We start from the raw sequence: 16926 nt of genomic DNA on the forward strand, positions 1-16926 counted from the left end.
AATCCTGCTGATGTAGGACTGTCATAAATTATTCAAGCAAGAATATCTCACATGGTTTAAAAATATCTCACATGGTTAAAAATACCCTCCCACCTCCCAGGGGAGCCGTCAACACTCGTTCACATTAATAAGTTTGAAAAAACACACAAATCCAAACATGACAGAGGGAGATGAAGTTACCGTCTCCCTCCACACTGTCTGTGATTTTCATCTCCTGGCCCGTGGTGAAGGTTTCGGGTTGGCTGGGGGATTTGTCCTGCTGGTGATGGTTGTTAGTGAAGCCATCCGGGGCGCACTGGCCGTTCCGCATCGTGGCCGGGCAGGGATCCACAATAGTCGGGTCTGGGACAGGGTAGGGCTCTTGGGTGGCCGGGTCCGTCATTATTGCTGCGGTTGTTGTTTTGTTGTCAGAAAGAAAGAAAAGATTCACACCGGTTCGCTGAGTGCAGCAGCCATCCAGCGCGTCCAATCCACCGGTGTTGACTCAGTTGCGCAGGGGAGGAAGATAAGAGATGGCGAGAGGAGGAGAAGATGGGGGGATAAAGGATTTATCTCCCCGGCATCAGCGGCGAAACAACTCCCTGTGTGAGAACTCTACAGCGAGGAGCAGCCTGGATGGAAACACCCTGTCTGGATCAGGCACTTCCACACACTTTAGGGTTAGATGCGGCGGTGCGATAAATTGCTGAGATCTGCTGTGAATGTGGCAGGCGGTGCCAGCAAGTTTTTTTTCCCCTCCTCCCCTTCTTCCTTCAGTCCTCCTCTTAGATCCCAGCCCCACCACTACATGACATCTCTCCTCAGTCACTCAGGGGGTTTTATGAATTACTCTTTGTGTTACAAAACTTTATTGAGTTTCTAATGGAGAGCTGTTTTACACCAAGCAACAAAGTCTAAAAGAATAATGATTGTTTACGGAATTACTCTGTAGCTAATAATATCACAGGAATTATTGATCAGGTTCTGTTATTACTATGTAAAATATCTTTCTTGCTGTTGTATTGGATCATTGATCCCCATGTATCAGATTTAGAGAAATCAACTACTTTCAACCCTCAGTCTTTTTACCTGGCTGACTGTTGTCTTGATTCTTGATGAGTTAATCACAAGACGGCTCTACTAACCACCAGGGGGAGCCACAATACAGAGCTGTGGGCAGGTAGCCTACAGCCAAAGTGTTGTCAGTGAATTGTCAGTGAGGTATAAGTCAGAGTGACTTGCTCCACATGCTGTAAGTCAGTCAGTTTAAACTGGGCTGTATTGGAGTGCTGTGGTGTGGTGTGTTTGTGTTGGCAGTGTGAGTCAGTGAGTTAGAGACAATATCCCTTCATGGTTCACAGTATCAGCCTGGTCAGTTCTCTGACTGCTGGCTGCTTGTTGTAGAGGTAGGCTAATAAATAACGAGGGTGTCCCAACAGACATTCACCTGACGGTCATTGGTTTCTGGTTCAGGGCAGGGACGGGATTACTGGTTGTGTGTGCAGTTACCACAGGAAATCTCTCTGAACCAGACCTGTCAACTTATCAGGGATCAATCGCCAGGATGAAGGTTGATATTCATAATCATATTTTGCCAAAGGAGTGGCCCAATCTGAAGCAGGTAAGCACAAGTTCATGATAATGGTTGTTGTCACAGTGTTGAGTGCACAATTTATGGGCCTGACTTCATTATGTGCGGTTCAGTGGGCTAACAATACAAACACACAGCTTTGTATCAGTTCTGTGTAAGGCAGAGGTTCTCCTTGAATCGAATGCTATTAGATGCCCACAGCCTAAAATAAGATGTACAGACATTTTCCATTGGAGTGTCAGCAAGGAGTTTAACAGCTACCCCCATAAGTCTGTCGTCTATGGATGGTTAAACTTTAATCAATAGGAGGCTCTGGCCTTGGTCTCTCTGATCCTGCTCTTATGTCTCTGTCACTATGGTGGACTAGCTTTCGCTAATCATTTCCCACATTTACGACAGGACAGGAGACAGTGCTACAAGCAGTCCCTCAAGATTTCTTTCTTTCTTTCTTTCTATCTATCGTTATATCCATACCAAACAAATACACCTTTAAGATCATATAATCCAACACCAAGTGAATAGGTGAAACTGAAGAAAAGAAAAGAAAAGAAAAAGGCACACAAAGATTATTTAAGCATTTTTCAACACATATTTACTTTCTGTTGAAATTGTTTTAGAAAATTGCTGATTCAACTTTATGGCCATTTTGGAGGCTGTAGTGTTTGTTTTATTGCATCATATTGACAGGTGTTTCTGTTATTTCCACCAAGCTTATAATATTATGTAATGGTGATATAGGCTCAGTGAAACCCCAGTGCAACAGTTCAATGCAACACAGAATTTTTAAAAACACTTCTATTACACCTTCAAATGACAAACTGAATTATTGATTTGGGATCTGTGGGGGTTTGCCTAAAAAGTAGAGAGATCAATCACACATATAAAGCATAAACAAATCCAACCATATTTTTCAGCTGGGGTCTCTAAATGCCCAAACAGAGCTAATGCATCATTTCTGGACTGGACATCTGAGACATGTCGGGTCAAAATCATGTTTCTATTATGTTTTCATGAAATTTGAGTAAATAAAATTCATGAATGATTGTTGGCTTGATATCAAATGTCAAATCAATAAAATAATACAGTTCTGTTTGAGCTGAGGGCTTTGAGTGTCTGAGCCCTAAAGTGTGCTCAACACTAAGATGTTGTTGTCGTATCATTCCTTTAAAAGTTAAACCCTCTTTGCATTTGGGTTAGCTGAAGCTTCTCTGTCACTATCTATCTATGTGCACAGTTGTACTGATCTGGAGGGATATGAAATGGGACTTAACTGTCTATGCTCACGTAGAGATCATTTGTATGCAAAAGAGTCAACCGCCTCAGATGGCACTCACTGTTGATCCAGGACATTGGAGTGGATAGTCCTCCAGGAGGAAGACTGAATCCTTGCAGATTATAAGTCTTTTTTTTAGGAAGGTACACAGGGAATATTAAACAATAAATGATGTACATCCGTTATGTAATGTTATGCACTGGTATTATTATTTATTATTGGATGTTTGTTTTGTTTTATTTTTAGTAGGTGATATTTTACTGCACATTTATTTTGTTTTTGCATATGTTTCAGAGGTATGGATATGATGGCTTTGTGCAGCTTCACCATCACTGCAAGGTGAGTCAACGACGTACACCTATATATGTAGATATATATCTGTGCAGACAGAAAGGGCACAGGTACAGGGGGATTTACGCAATTGTGCTGCGTACTACGCCGGGCACTCAGCAGGCTCTTCCCGGCTGCACCGCACCCTGTGGACCTGTCAGGCTGGTCCTGGCTATGTGAGCAGCTGCAGAACTCAGCACGTTGCCACTGCGTCAGCAGAGAGATACACTTCAAACACACAGCAGCAACACAGTGGCAGCTGTGTGTGGATCGATTCAACTTTAACATTTTAACGTTACAGCTAGTTGCACATGTAAACTTATAGTAGAAAGTGTCACATTAATACATACAAACATAAGCTGTGTCTGCTGAGAGACATCTGTTTAAGTACAGATGCCAATGCCAAAAGCAAAATCTCAGAGGACTCTCAAATCCACATGCTCACATCCAAAATAGGAGGATTTTTAATCAACGCAATTGACAGAGGATAAACAAGACAGATGTTGTTTTTGTCTTTAGGTCTACAATTACACATACTGTATATTTTTAACATGCCATGTGTACCAATAAAATGTGAATTGACTGTCTGCTGCCATCATGTGGTAGAATTTTGAAAAGTTAAAAAATAATGAATTTGTTCAGACTCAACAATGGAGGGACTGTGAACAAAAGTTAAAATTGCAACTGGTGTTCCAGGGTGAAGCAGAGATGATGAAGGACGGGAAGCTGTTCCGAGTGATTCAAGAAAACTGCTGGGATGCAAGCGCACGCATACGAGACATGGATCAACATGGTGCGTGCAACTACTGAGACAAGTGTTTCAGCTTGTTTCATCTTACTGGTGACTACACCCACACTTCTGTTCCTTATTCAGGTGTGACTGTTCAAGCTCTGTCTACTGTTCCTGTGATGTTCAGTTACTGGGTGAGTGCACACTAAGACAACAAACTAAAGCAAAAACAAACAAGTGCAGCTATAGTATTATTGCTGAGTGCCTGTAACTACAGAGTACTGTTTTCTGTGCCCTAACTTATTGTGAGCTCCAGCTACCCACTCATACTGAAAAAAACTAATTAAATTTTAGGTCTTTTGTGCATTACCATGGTGGTTTAAATGTTAAACTGTTATCATTACTCTTCAGTAACAGAGGCATTACAGCTAAGAAGGGGCTTGCATGATTAACTCTTACATATATGTACTTGTTTTTATTTTATTTTTGGATTACAGGCCAAACCTCATGACACACTGGATCTCTGCGTCATTTTAAACGACGATTTGGCCCAGACTGTGCGTAGCCACCCCAAGAGGTTTGTGGGCCTGGGAACGCTGCCAATGCAAGCTCCTGATTTGGCCGTCCTGGAGATGAGGCGCTGCGTCAAGGAGCTGGGGTTCCCTGGGGTGCAGATTGGCTCACATATCAACAACTGGGACCTCAACGCCACTGAACTCTATCCCTTTTACACTGTGAGACATTACATACTATAGTATGAAATTACAGTGAAATGAAAAATAAATTACATCATCATCTTCAGGTGATACAGTAGTTGCAAATGTCTATGTTTACAGTTTCACTGATTAATGACCACAGTGACGTTTCCCTTGGTTTTTGTATAGGTCAAGTTCTCATTCACAGAGAAATACTGACCTTGCACTGTGTCCTCCCCACAGGCGGCTGAGGAGCTGGACTGCTCCATATTTATCCACCCATGGGACATGCAGACAGATGGGAGGATGGCTAAGTATTGGCTGCCCTGGCTGGTGGGTGAGGAAGATGGAATAGGAACTATAGATACTGAACACCACACACTCCTTTCCCCCTCTGCCTCTTGGTTTATATTTGATTGAAAATAAAACACACACTTCTTTGCAACCTGTTTGTCTGAAATACAAATTAAACAGAGCTATAATTATGCTGGTGTATCAAACCAAACTGACATTAAAAACACAGCAATATTATATCTGTTATTGTAAGTGTTGGCTATACTGCCTCTTTAAATGATTGATGAGGCCATCAAAACCTCATTATACCATTATATGTGAGATAAAAATCCTCATTGGTGCTGATTCTATGAGGATTTAAGCTTTCACATCACATTTAATGCATTGCACTAAAGGCTAGAGGTGGCCAGTCATGATGTAATTTTGTATAACACACCTGCACTGTCTTCACAATAATATAACATTCATCATTCTAATGTGGGAAAAATGATTAGATCTTGTTGTCTTTTCCATTACAAAGGCATGCCCTCAGAGACAACCATGGCTATTTGCTCGATGATATTTGGAGGTGTCTTCGAGAGATTTCCCAAACTCAAAGTCTGCTTTGCTCATGGAGGTAGCCGTCAAAGGATTCTCACTTTATATAAGGTGTAGTGAGACCGTTTGCTGTTGTTTGGCCTTTTTGTGACCTTTTTGTCTGCCTGCTTGTAGGTGGTTCTTTCCCATTCACTATTGGCAGAATCGAACATGGCCACACAGTCCGCCCGGACCTGTGTGCAGTCGACAACAAGATCAGTCCACGGAAATACCTCGGCTCTTTCTACACTGACTCCTTAGTTCATGACCCCACCTCCCTGAGGCTGCTCGTTGATATTATTGGAAAGGTGAGCTTCGTTCACTCAACACATGCCATGTCTTATTTGTGGTCAGAAAGACACTGAGTGGGTGCTGCAGTGGTGAGAATAGAGAGTGAGTGGGTAGGTTGGCCATATAGTTATGTCAATAGCAACAGTAACTTTACTTTTGATACAAAACTGCACACCAAGGCTTGCCAAGGTTTCTGCATGGAGGCACTTTTGACAAAAATACTGTTAATTTGCTGAACAGTCTTCTTATTTAACACATGTTTATTCCTCTTCTAGGATAAAGTAATGCTGGGAACAGATTATCCATTTCCACTGGGTGAGCTGCAGCCTGGATCATTGATTGAGTCAATGGATGACTTTGATGAAACACTAAAGGTAACACAATTTATTTCTCCTTCATTTAAAAATGGAGATACAACACACAGGAAGGTAGAAAGGCTTCTCTGGGGCACTTTTAGAAGAATTTCGTAGGCCTAATTTCAAAAGTATTTTTTTGTCAATCAGTGTTGTAATGCATCCGATATTCAGACTGCTTATTCTTTTGTATTGCAGGATACATTGCTTGCTGGAAATGCGCTGGAATTTTTGGGACTGAAGCGTGAGCAATTTGAGTAACATAAAAATGTGAAATACCCCCAGTGATTCAGTGCAATAGCTTTATTCAGATATGGATATTATGATAGGCTAATAGAAAACACCCTGAAGTTTGTGTTGTGCATAACAAATTTCAATGTGGTTTGTTTTAATAAAGTAGCCTACTTTATGGTCATACATCTTTGATTGCCTTTTTTGTTGTTTGATCTATAAAACACAAGTAGCCTATCTCTGAGAGTGGAAATTGGGATGGCGGGAGCGTGCCTATGTTCCCACAGCCCTATGTTCCCTCAGCCCTATGTTCCCACTGGACTCTCTCTACCTACTGTATCTGGACTCTATCTATCTGGCCTGTCTAGCCTCTACCTGGTCTTTTTACTAAACTTAACCAACTCCTTTCTTCATTGCCTAAACCCAACCATATGGTGGGAACATAGGGCCTAATTTTCAGTGACAACAAAAGTTAGAAATGTGGGAACATAGCTGTGGGAACATAGGAATGACCCCGGGATGGCTGGCATCATTACAGTTATGTTAGAGATAGCGTTGCAATGATAAACATAATGCACTTTCCATCTCTGTTAGAAAGTGTCAGTCATAGGCGTCAACGAATGGCTTATTGCTTGGCCTATCAAGAGTTAATTATCTCTGTAGTGAGAGATTAATCCCAATAGGCTATACCTTTCTTATTAATGTGCTCCATCACCGCTGATCCTAAATAAAGACAGGGTGTAAAAAAAAATGTAGGCCTTATTCAGGCCTCAGGAGTGATCATTCCTTTTAAACCTGTGCGTTGACTCACAATAACTCAGCTCATAGCAAAAATCATGCATCCAATTGAGGATTCCTCGTAAGGTAAACACAATTAAATCAGTGATTGTTGGTGATCGGGTTATAATCCATTTTTACCAAAGAAATACAAACACCAAACGTGTATTTATAAATGTGCGCACCACATAGCTCTGTCCGTACAGGTGGACACCAAAATTTTACCATGGTCTCCAGTAGAAGTCGTTTTTTCCTGTGCGACATTGACGTCACGTCCGTTTTTTTTTTTTTTTTTTACCGATGCCCGAGTGAACGTTGGAGAGCAATGGCGGCGTGCCGAGGGTCTTCGTCGAAGTGGTATTTCACCCGGGATCAGCTTGAAACCACGCCGTCCCGCCGATGTGGAGTGGAACCAGATCGGGAGCTCTCCTACCGACAGCAGGCGGCGAATCTGATCCAAGACATGGGCCAGAGACTCAACGTGTATCCTTTTGTAAACAAACTTACCAGTCGACCGGACCGGAGCAGACATGGCGCTAACCGAGCGGGCCCGTTACGTTAACTCGGTTTAAAACCGACGTGGGGGAGGTTTAGAGGCTCTGTCGCCTGCGGGTTGTGTTTTCTGCGTTTTTGCAATAGTTGAAATTATGTTTTTCAAAGAAACCGTCCCAGGAAATCTTGATGTGGCGGTTGTACGTTTAGCTGTGCGCTAACGTAGCCTAGCATTAGCTAACATGCTAGCGCAGGGTTGATGTCTGACAGGCCGGCACTAGTTTGCAGCTGTTGCTAATCACCTGCCCTCTAAATATCCACTCGATATAGCTTTGGTCATCAAATAACCATGTTCTTCATTAGACCAGTAATCATATTATGTACCGGTAGTTTTTATGTGGCACGTTGTGGTTATTTTTTGATGTAGCAGTAGAATGATTAGCATTAAGCTAAGTCACCTGCTGCATAGTGTCGTTGGCTCACTTAATTCACTAATTTAAAATGGTTAGGTGCCGTTAAGTCGCGCACATTAATGTGTGACCTGGCTTGTCTGCACATAAAGAAGGTGAACTGCTCGTACATTAAGGAAATCCATCCCAGAGTTATCCTTGACTCCTCTCTCCAGCTCCCAATTAACAATAAATACAGCCATTGTTTACATGCATAGATTTTATATGCACCATTCCTTCACCAAATTCCATAGAAATGTAAGTATGATGTTTCTTAATACCACTCATGCTCCAGCTGTAACCTTGTTATGTAGCCTGTGACATGCATGGCATCTGCTACTGCCTGTAGTAACGTTAGTTTTGGGTTTGGCTTAAAATATCTTGATGCTTTCATACAGATAATATCTCCGACTACCTTATTCTTGGCCGCAAAAGTGGAGGAGCAACCTCGGAAACTCGAACATGTGATCAAAGTTGCACATGCTTGCCTAAATCCCCAAGAACCACCTCTAGACACAAAAAGTAATGTAAGTTTGGGAAGCTCTGTGTATTGAATGGTTGAGTGTTTTTTCCCCCTCTCCACATCTGTCTTTTCCAGTTCTCTCAGTGGTCATGGTTTCCCTGTGTACAGTTAAGCTGGCTGTGCCACATGCGTTCACCCTGTATGAAGGGTCATATTTTAACACATCTGGCCTGCTGTTGGTGTGCAAGAAACATCTGCACCTAACTAGATTTACATTGAAAGTAAAACGAGCCTCTCTGTTTGGAGTTTTGGCCATTTGAAATCAGTTTTTAGAGGGATAGATTAATAGACTCATTACAATTGTGTTGTAATGACTGTCTATCAAACTTCAGGCATACCTCCAGCAAGCTCAAGAGCTGGTGATACTTGAATCCATAGTGCTGCAGACCCTGGGTAAGTAGTGGTGACTGGAGTGGATGACTTGAGCGAGAGAGCGAGCACTTTTGTTTTTCATAATCATTTTCATTGGCTTGTCATTATCAGTAAGGGAGTAGTGCTAATGATCACTGATTTTTTTGTTCTTCACAGCCTGTTAAGTGAAATGTATCAGCTACTTATGGGTATCATGTCAAATATGTGTCATACGTATTTTCAATAAATCATGTAAAGGTGACATGTCATTGTGAATGCTGACATTACTCGTGGACGCTGCTATTAACGAGGCTGTAGAACATTCATTGAGGAATTCTTTTGAATGATCTTATCTTCACTTTGCTGCTGTACGACACTTTATTTTATGGCTACAGCTATTTATGCTTATCTATTGATAAGAGATTTCATCCAAAGTGAAAGAGGTTGGACCCGAGTTAATAATAACATGAATATATAAATCAATTGGCCATCAAGTTCCAATATTCATACATCAAATATAAATAAAACATAAATCATAGTCTGAATAAACATCCTTTAAAATGAGCGCTTAATCTGTTTGTTTCATTATTAAATGACATGTCACCTCCCAACTGTGTTTGTGTTGAACTCACCTGTCATGTATTTTGTTCCAGGCTTTGAAATTACTATTGATCACCCACACACTGATGTGGTGAAATGTTCCCAGCTAGTGCGAGGTAGAGGCTTCCTTCTTTGCTCTTTGTGCCCTCTGGTCTTGTTTGTCCCACCTAAGATATGGGTGGGGAGGGGGGTGAAAACCTTGCTGATTTAATGGTTACATAACCACACACCTTGTTCTTTTTTACTTTTGATGACCTCTTGAGTTCATTGTGTGACATGGCAAAATGTACTGATGTTTATTGGGCCAGGTGAAAGACTGTATTTCACTGACCTTAGTGTGGGGAAGATGTGCCATTTCAGTTCCCCTATTAGATCATCATAAACTTAAACAAAATAAATTCTGATAGTTTATCCTTCACATACAAAATAACCTGTACGTTGAAAAAATGGCTGCCTTGAACATTGTTCTTTTCATTGGCTTTGTGAATAATTTGCCTGATTGGTAATTTGTAAAATGAGAACATAATTTGATCGTCATACAGCAACACTCAAAGCAATTAATTCATTGTATTGGAATATCTTCCACCGTTTTCTTCAGATTTAATCAATAGAAAATCATCAAGCTCACTGTAAATTTCCAAAATGTAGGAACAGGTTAGTGCCAAGTGTTGTTTTCAGGCAAACGTTCAGTTCTGTCCTAATGATAAGAAAATGCTCTTCTTTGCATAAATGGTAATCATTTTTTCCCACTGTCTTTCTGCTCTTCTCTTTGTCTCTTACAGCAAGCAAGGATCTGGCACAGACTTCCTATTTCATGGCTACCAACAGGTTGTTATCCTGCCCCTCCTTTGTTGCACTTTGACTGCACACCATAGCTTCCTGTAATGCAGGGTACCCTTTCAGTGTCCAACGGGCCCTACTTGCGCTGGCGGTTGTTGGGACGCTTGCCTCCTCTCCCTCAGCTCCCCTCCCTCGTGCTAAGGAAGTGGGACAGGGTGGCTTGTAGCGTTACCGGCCCCAGTTGCAGTGCGGTGTATTGTACAAGGGACCATGTGTTGGCACAGATGGGTTGAATGCAAGATGTGAAGTGTAGTGGTGCGCTTGAAACCCACATGTTTGTTCGGTTGCGAAAAAGTGCATAATTCTAAAAGAGAAAGACACTTTGGTAGCCTGAATAGCAGCTAAAGATTTCACAGATGTAAACATTTCTCGTAGAGGTCCTTCCGGTAAGTACCGCAAATTCATTTTTAAAATTTTCTTTTTCATACCCATTTGTTCAAAATGCATTATCTCCTCAGATATTTTCAACCTATGCAAAATTTGCTTGTCTTTTTTTCTTGTTCTACCACATTCTTTCTCTACATGAGCTTAATTAAAAGATGTGAGAAGAACATTTTATGTGACCCATTAAGGACCTGCCATATGTAAAACAAAACCATTGAGTAACTCGTGTACATCAAAATTCATGAATGATAAAGTCGACACAAACATCTTTCTCGACATATCTACCAATACAAAAACTGGGTCCTTAAAGGGTTTGCTCAAAGGAGGCAGTAGTGGAAAGGAACTGGTATTAATGTTATTGAAGTTTCAACTACTACACTTGACAATGTCTGGATGCTGTGAATGGAGTCTGAGCTTTTGTCACTTTTCTTAATTTATTGACTTATTTTGAACTTAGTTTTGAAAGCAAACATTTCACTTTTGACAGGATTTTCAGTGTATAAATTAGTGAAAGGAGCTTAACAGAGTCATCAGCCAGATGTTAGTAAATGTTGGCTGTAACTGATATCTTAGGCCACCATAAGTTGGCAGACCAGACTCCAGACATTGTACTTGTCTCACCACAAAAGGTTACCATCCAGCTTTTACCAAATCCATTTTAACTGCAGCAGTTGACTTCACCATGACGTCATGGCTCATACTGAACCTAGCTATAACATGGACTAGGTTTTCTTTAAAATTCATCAACACTTTCTGTAATTTTAGGGCTCATGGCTCAAGATACCTGAAAAATCTGGTTCACCAAAAGTGAACTTGTGTTGATAAAAAGAAAAAAAGAACCAAAAACTTTTGGAGTTTTGAAATGTGTAGTGCAGGAGTGTATATATTTTAGCTGTGAGTACTTGGATGGTAGCCACTTGTCTATCTCTATTTGTTACCTTGACTGTGATATGCATTTGTTGTACTGTCTGTTTATGATTAATATGTGTATTACTGTTCTCTTGCTATTCCATTATTGTAGAATGTATACATTTCCTAACTCTGAGTTCAGGGATGCAAACAGCGCGCCGAAAAGCGAAACTCGCTTTTTTCATGACCAATTAGGTGACTTGTGTGAATCGTTCAGATCCGAAGAGTTTTTGTTTTTGGGAGGGGGGGGCTCTCAGCGTCTCAGCTGGGGTCAGTAAAATGTTTTTCTAACAAGCTGACAGTGACAATCACGTGAAACTGAGGCAAACTCATTCATGGTTGTCTCATTAAAGCGGTGCGTATCCGCGTGCATTCGGTGCAACGGCGACGCCGTTTTTCCCCCCTTGCATGTCTGTGGAGCTGCGCACCGCGGACATGCACGATTCCCTACGTTGCTGTGTCAGGCAGGTGTCTTCCACGGAGCTCTGCCCCGTTTCAGAGGTGAAGGAAGCCCTAAGTGGAGAGACGTCGCCTCCGCGATGTAGAATGTGTTCAATTCAAAAAGTGAAACTAACACATTATATAGCCTATATGCCCATTACACACTGAATGAAACATCCCATGTCTTTATTTATTCAGTTTATTTTAATTGTAATAATTATGAGTAACATTCAGTGAAGACCTAAAAATCAGTATCTCCAAAATGGAAATATTGCAAAGGATTTTTTTTTTTTAAGCATTTTTAATATAGAAATGTTGGCCTTCTGAAAACTATGTCCATCTATATGCACTCAATACTTGGTTGGGGTTGAACTACTGGAAATTGACTTTTCCGTGATATTGTAATGTACTTATTTGTCAACGGTGAGCACCCCACCACCCCCCACCCCGGGAAATTCCTCTCTTTTTTGGTCCTTACCCGTTTGCATCCCTGTGAGTTACAGGTCAGTTAGCTGTGATATTTAAGAAAGGCCTTCAGTCGAAGCAGCAGTGCTGTTAAATTGTATTAGTTGATTTGTGGACTCACTAGAAGTATCCCTTTGAACACAGTCAGAGAGAGAGAGACCCATACAGAGAGGCCTGTAGGAATGGCCCCTTGTCAGTTCACTGTACAATTATGCAACTGTCACATGGGTGGCCTCAGGGTTCAGTGTGTTTCACAATGGACACACTACACTTAGCTACTACACATGGCCCCAAACTCGCCGCCTTACTTTTGTTTTGATGTCCCAACATTCAAATCAGCTGATGTTTCCTCAAAACAGAAATCATTGTCTCATGACACAGTTCACCTCTCGCTTTTGAGCCCCTGGGCTTTATGTCCTCTTACATCACCTGGATTTTATGAAGATATTGGCTGTTACCTGTGTTGTTACTGAAGTCTGTTGAGAGAAGTTGTTACATTATCAGACAAAATGTAATGTATCAACATACTCAAATAATGGCCCATGTCATGCCACCAGTAAATTAATGTTGTTTGCTCCCTCTTGTGTTTTTTTCTCTTTTCTCCACATGTTGGACTGATCCTGACCACACCTGGCTGAAACCAACCTATTTCCATACCTATGCCCTCACATGTGAATTATTCACTGTCTTACTTGCACTGCATACACTCGTCACTTGTTCATACCTTCACACACTATACAGTCTGCACCTCACTACCTTCTGCCTCCAGTACAAGCCCACGGTGATCGCCTGTGTGTGCATCCACCTGGCATGTAAGTGGTCTAACTGGGAGATCCCAGTTTCCACTGATGGGAAACACTGGTGGGAGTATGTGGACAGCTCTGTCACACTTGAGCTGCTTGATGGTGAGGTGCAATCCAAGTCTTTTCCTTTGCTATAATGAATTGTGTTGATATGCATATAGATGCAATATATTGTGTAAGTAGTACAGTTAGGATGTCTGTAATTTGAGTTTTTTAAGCACGTACCAGATTTTTATATAATTGGTCATATTTCATGAGTGTCTAAATGAGAGAAGAGGTGGTCGTTTTTCTTTGTTTAGCAGCAGAAAACATTTGTGTCTTGTAATTGCAGAGTTGACCCATGAGTTCCTGCAGATTCTGGAGAAGACACCCAGCCGATTAAAGAGGATACGTAACTGGAGGGTAGGACATATTACTAGTCTTTTAAAGGCCTCATGAACCATGGCATTCTTCTTGTTCACTTCTTATACGTTTTAAATCAAAATGTAAAGCACTTTGAATGGCATTTATTTGCTTTGAAAGGTATAAATAAAATTTGATTGATGAAAAGAAAAATGTATTTTCCTAACTTTAATCCTGTATCTCCAGGTTCAATGTGTTATCTGTTGATATTTACGAAATTTGTGTCTAAGTATTCACTCTTCCTGTAAAACACTTTCAAATGTTTGATGACTAGTCCTAAAGTTAGACATTTCCCAATCACAATTAATTGAAATGTTACGTCCCTCCACTAAACTATAAACCCTGCTGGTCACCATCACAGCCTCAGTGTTGTAACAAACTAGTTTGTGAGTATGCGCCGATACTGTTCCCGTCGCAGGGTTAATCCTGCGTCTGCAACACACATACCGTTTCAATCCAAAAACATTCCCATTGGTTTCATCATTTTATTTTTACCCATGTTTCATCCTCGCCGAAGGGGGGAGATGAAGTTAGGGAGAAGTCCTCCACAACAGCAGGTGAAGAGTGTAGCTACTAACAATCCCAAGGGCGGTGCCTTATGTACCTTCGATGCGATTGGCTACTGTAGATGGCAATCAGTACTCGGGATATGTGCCTCCCTATCTGCGGTTTTTACCGGAAACACGTCATCACAAGGAACTGAATGGCACTCCGATAGCCATTTCAACACGTCTTTAAGACAAGCAAAAGCTTGCATGCCAAAGTGCAAAAATGACTGCCCAGTTTGTTATAGTCCGACCCAGCTTGTGAAAGAACTGCATGGCAACAGTGGTGGCAATTTCACATTAAAACTAGTTACAGATACACGAGAAAGCCTACTACATTGAACATTTGTAATACTCACTCTGACTAAAAAGTAAACTGCACAGTCTCACAAATCTTTCTCTGCCCTCTAGGCAACACAAGCTGCCAAAAAGCCTAAGACTGAGAGCTCCCAGTTGGATAATTCCTTTGCTGGGCCGTCCATGCTCCAAGACCAAGGTGATGCCTCACTTGCTGGCATCTCCTCCAACCCAAGCTTTTCCAAAGCAGGCGCTGCCTTCACAATGTCCATGCCCGGCCAGTCTGGAGGTGCACCCTTGACTCTGGACTCCATGGCTGGCACATACAATCCTGCTAGCCACAGCGAGTGGCCCCAGGCCAAACAGAGCCAAGCAGGGTACCCTTCCACCTGTATAAAACAGGAACCCCTCAGCATCCCTCTCCAAGAGCAGACACTGTCCTTGCAGACCTCCGCTTCCTCTTTGCTTCAGCATCAACCAATGTACAGGACTGAGAAAACGATAGATTTCATCCCTGTCAAACAGGAACAAAAAGGAGGTAGTGGAATGGGTAAGCATCAACAACCACCTCAACCTGCATACCCTCCACCAGCTCAGCCTCCTCCACCACAACCGTCTCCAGCTCAGAAGCTGTCTCTGGACAAGTACAGGGAGAAACATGCTGCGGAGCTGGCTGTCCCTGGGCAGAAACGCCGACAGGAGCAGCATGGAGGTATACTGGACTGTGAAATGACATCTTCCTCCTCTTCTACCTATGCACCGTCATCTATGAGCCAAGTAGACCATAGAAAACATTCACAGCCCCACCAAACGTCCCATGGTGGTGGCAGCACCACCCCCTCCCCTATGAAAATTAAAGTCCCTTCCTCCTCAACTTCAGGGCAAGACAGACGTCATCACAGTGACAAACGGGACAAAAGCTCACTCAAACTCCGCCTTGCTGTTCCTGGGTCTGGCGGCAGCTCCCAGCTGGATAAAAGTGGACCCAGCAAAGACGAACTCAAGATGAAGATAAAAGTTTCATCATCAGACTGCCACAGCTCATCAGATGAAGGCATGGCGACCACTAACAACAAGAGTAAACATTCCAGCCCGCTGGTGAACAAGGAGAAACACCGTGGGGCGGAGCACAACCTCCATCGCCATCACAAGCACAGTCACCCTCACACACACAGTGGGAATGGACGAGGAGGTCCCGAGGGCCCAGGTGGCGGGGGAGGCCTGCTACGGGTTACCCCAGGACTGGTCGGCATGGAAGGGACACCGCTTGCTCCTCCCGGATCCACCTCTTTGTCTTCATCCACTTCACGCAAGAGGGTGTACCCAGAGGCCAGCCACAACCACCACCCTCCCTCCTCATCTGCCACTTCTTGCTCCAAACTGAGCAAAATCTCCAAGAGTGGCACTGGTGCTGCAGGTACTTCATCTTTTTCTTCCCCCTTTTCTCCCCTTTGCTCCTCTCCTGTACTGCAGTGTGTCTCATCTGGCTTGCAGCTCTTTGGCTAACTCCCCCCCCCACCCCACCCCTTTCTCCTCCTCCTTCTCCTCCTCTTCCTTATTCTTGTTTCTCCTCCTCCCCCCCCCCCCCCCCCCTCTGTCACACCCAGGTGGGCTGCGGACCTCTCAGCAGTACCCTCCTAGCGAATCGCCACATGAAGTGGGGGAGCAGAGACACTGAGTCCACCACTCTGCAGCTATGGCCAGCACATGGAAATGGCATCAAACTACCCACAGTTGAGACTTTGAAGACTATGCTCACCTCCTTGTCAAGTGCCCTAGAAAAATAACTCTTTATGTGATGATAAACCCTTTACTGAAAGGCAGAAAAACGTATCTCCAAAACATGAAAAGTATTGTTGGACTTCTCAATTTCTGAGAGAGTAGACAGATGAAAAATTATGCTTCCTGACTGTCACATCTCTGGGCTGTAATGCAAAGTCCTGTTTTTCTGTTAGTGTTGAATTGCTGCTTGGTTTTCCTCCCTCCTCAGATGGGTCTAGGAATGTGCAAAAGTTGGGTGTGAGTGTGTTGGGGAGGGGTTGAGTGTGTGTTTCCATCGGGAGGGAAGTCCTTCCCTACATTTGAGATCTCCATATGGAGAAACAGAAGTATTACAAGTACTATAAATAATTTAATTGAATCACATGTCTGCAGTTGTATGGAGGAAGCCAGTGGCCAGCTGGAGATGAGATCAAGTTATGTTTGCTGGCATTCCATTTAGTACTGTTGATGGATGCAAATTTTTTTTTAGGTGTAAAGTTTCATCTCCTCAATTATGTTCTTGTCTTGATTTCTTTTTATACTT

The 16926-nt window shown here is 42.5% G+C and overlaps 3 protein-coding genes across 5 annotated transcripts in view; 2 read left to right on the forward strand and 1 right to left on the reverse strand.

Moving 5' to 3' along the window:
* tmem163a (transmembrane protein 163a) overlaps nt 1–743 on the reverse strand; it is a 59361-nt gene extending 58618 nt beyond the window's left edge. The window contains exon 1 of the mRNA XM_085765257.1: nt 181–743. Coding sequence (XP_085621383.1) covers nt 181–382 — 202 coding nt within the window. The 5' untranslated portion in view covers nt 383–743. The remainder of the gene's footprint in view (nt 1–180) is intronic.
* Nucleotides 744–1435: 692 nt separating this feature from the next.
* On the forward strand, nt 1436–6531 carry acmsd (aminocarboxymuconate semialdehyde decarboxylase). The gene is made up of 10 exons (XM_085765258.1): nt 1436–1600; nt 3138–3182; nt 3870–3966; nt 4048–4097; nt 4401–4637; nt 4842–4935; nt 5413–5508; nt 5604–5776; nt 6035–6133; nt 6311–6531. Exons 1-10 carry the CDS (start codon nt 1544–1546, stop codon nt 6371–6373), a joined length of 1011 nt encoding a protein of 336 aa, XP_085621384.1. The 5' UTR covers nt 1436–1543; the 3' UTR covers nt 6374–6531.
* An 888-nt stretch (nt 6532–7419) lies between these two features.
* Nucleotides 7420–16463, forward strand: ccnt2a (cyclin T2a). Of its 3 annotated transcripts, XM_085765260.1 has the most exons (10): nt 7420–7603; nt 8238–8319; nt 8460–8588; nt 8917–8977; nt 9589–9651; nt 10318–10363; nt 13316–13479; nt 13709–13779; nt 14736–16038; nt 16229–16463. In XM_085765260.1, exons 1-10 carry the CDS (start codon nt 7446–7448, stop codon nt 16297–16299), a joined length of 2148 nt encoding a protein of 715 aa, XP_085621386.1. In that variant the 5' UTR covers nt 7420–7445; the 3' UTR covers nt 16300–16463. The 3 variants fall into 3 exon arrangements, 2 of the variants coding, with proteins under 2 accessions (XP_085621386.1, XP_085621385.1); XM_085765259.1 differs by lacking the exon at nt 16229–16463 and having other exon boundaries at nt 14736–16143; XR_015034609.1 differs by lacking the exons at nt 14736–16038; nt 16229–16463 and having other exon boundaries at nt 10318–10761.
* The last annotated feature ends 463 nt before the right edge of the window (nt 16464–16926 follow it).

Source organism: Trachurus japonicus, chromosome 21 (genome assembly GCF_045865225.1).
Source record: "Trachurus japonicus isolate A0001 chromosome 21, Traja_1.0".
In the NCBI taxonomy this organism is placed as follows: domain Eukaryota; kingdom Metazoa; phylum Chordata; class Actinopteri; order Carangiformes; family Carangidae; genus Trachurus; species Trachurus japonicus.

What these genes read in the sequence shown, in the direction of transcription:
- acmsd (XM_085765258.1), top strand. Translation starts at nt 1,544, where the DNA reads ATGAAGGTTGATATTCATAATCATATTTTGCCAAAGGAGTGGCCCAAT. An exon ending in AGTGGCCCAATCTGAAGCAG is followed by an intron (nt 1,601 to 3,137) that starts GTAAGCACAAGT and finishes CATATGTTTCAG; the next exon opens with AGGTATGGATATGATGGCTT. An exon ending in ACGAGACATGGATCAACATG is followed by an intron (nt 3,967 to 4,047) that starts GTGCGTGCAACT and finishes TTCCTTATTCAG; the next exon opens with GTGTGACTGTTCAAGCTCTG.
- ccnt2a (XM_085765259.1), top strand. Translation starts at nt 7,446, where the DNA reads ATGGCGGCGTGCCGAGGGTCTTCGTCGAAGTGGTATTTCACCCGGGAT. An exon ending in CATAGTGCTGCAGACCCTGG is followed by an intron (nt 8,978 to 9,588) that starts GTAAGTAGTGGT and finishes ATTTTGTTCCAG; the next exon opens with GCTTTGAAATTACTATTGAT. An exon ending in CACACTTGAGCTGCTTGATG is followed by an intron (nt 13,480 to 13,708) that starts GTGAGGTGCAAT and finishes TTGTAATTGCAG; the next exon opens with AGTTGACCCATGAGTTCCTG.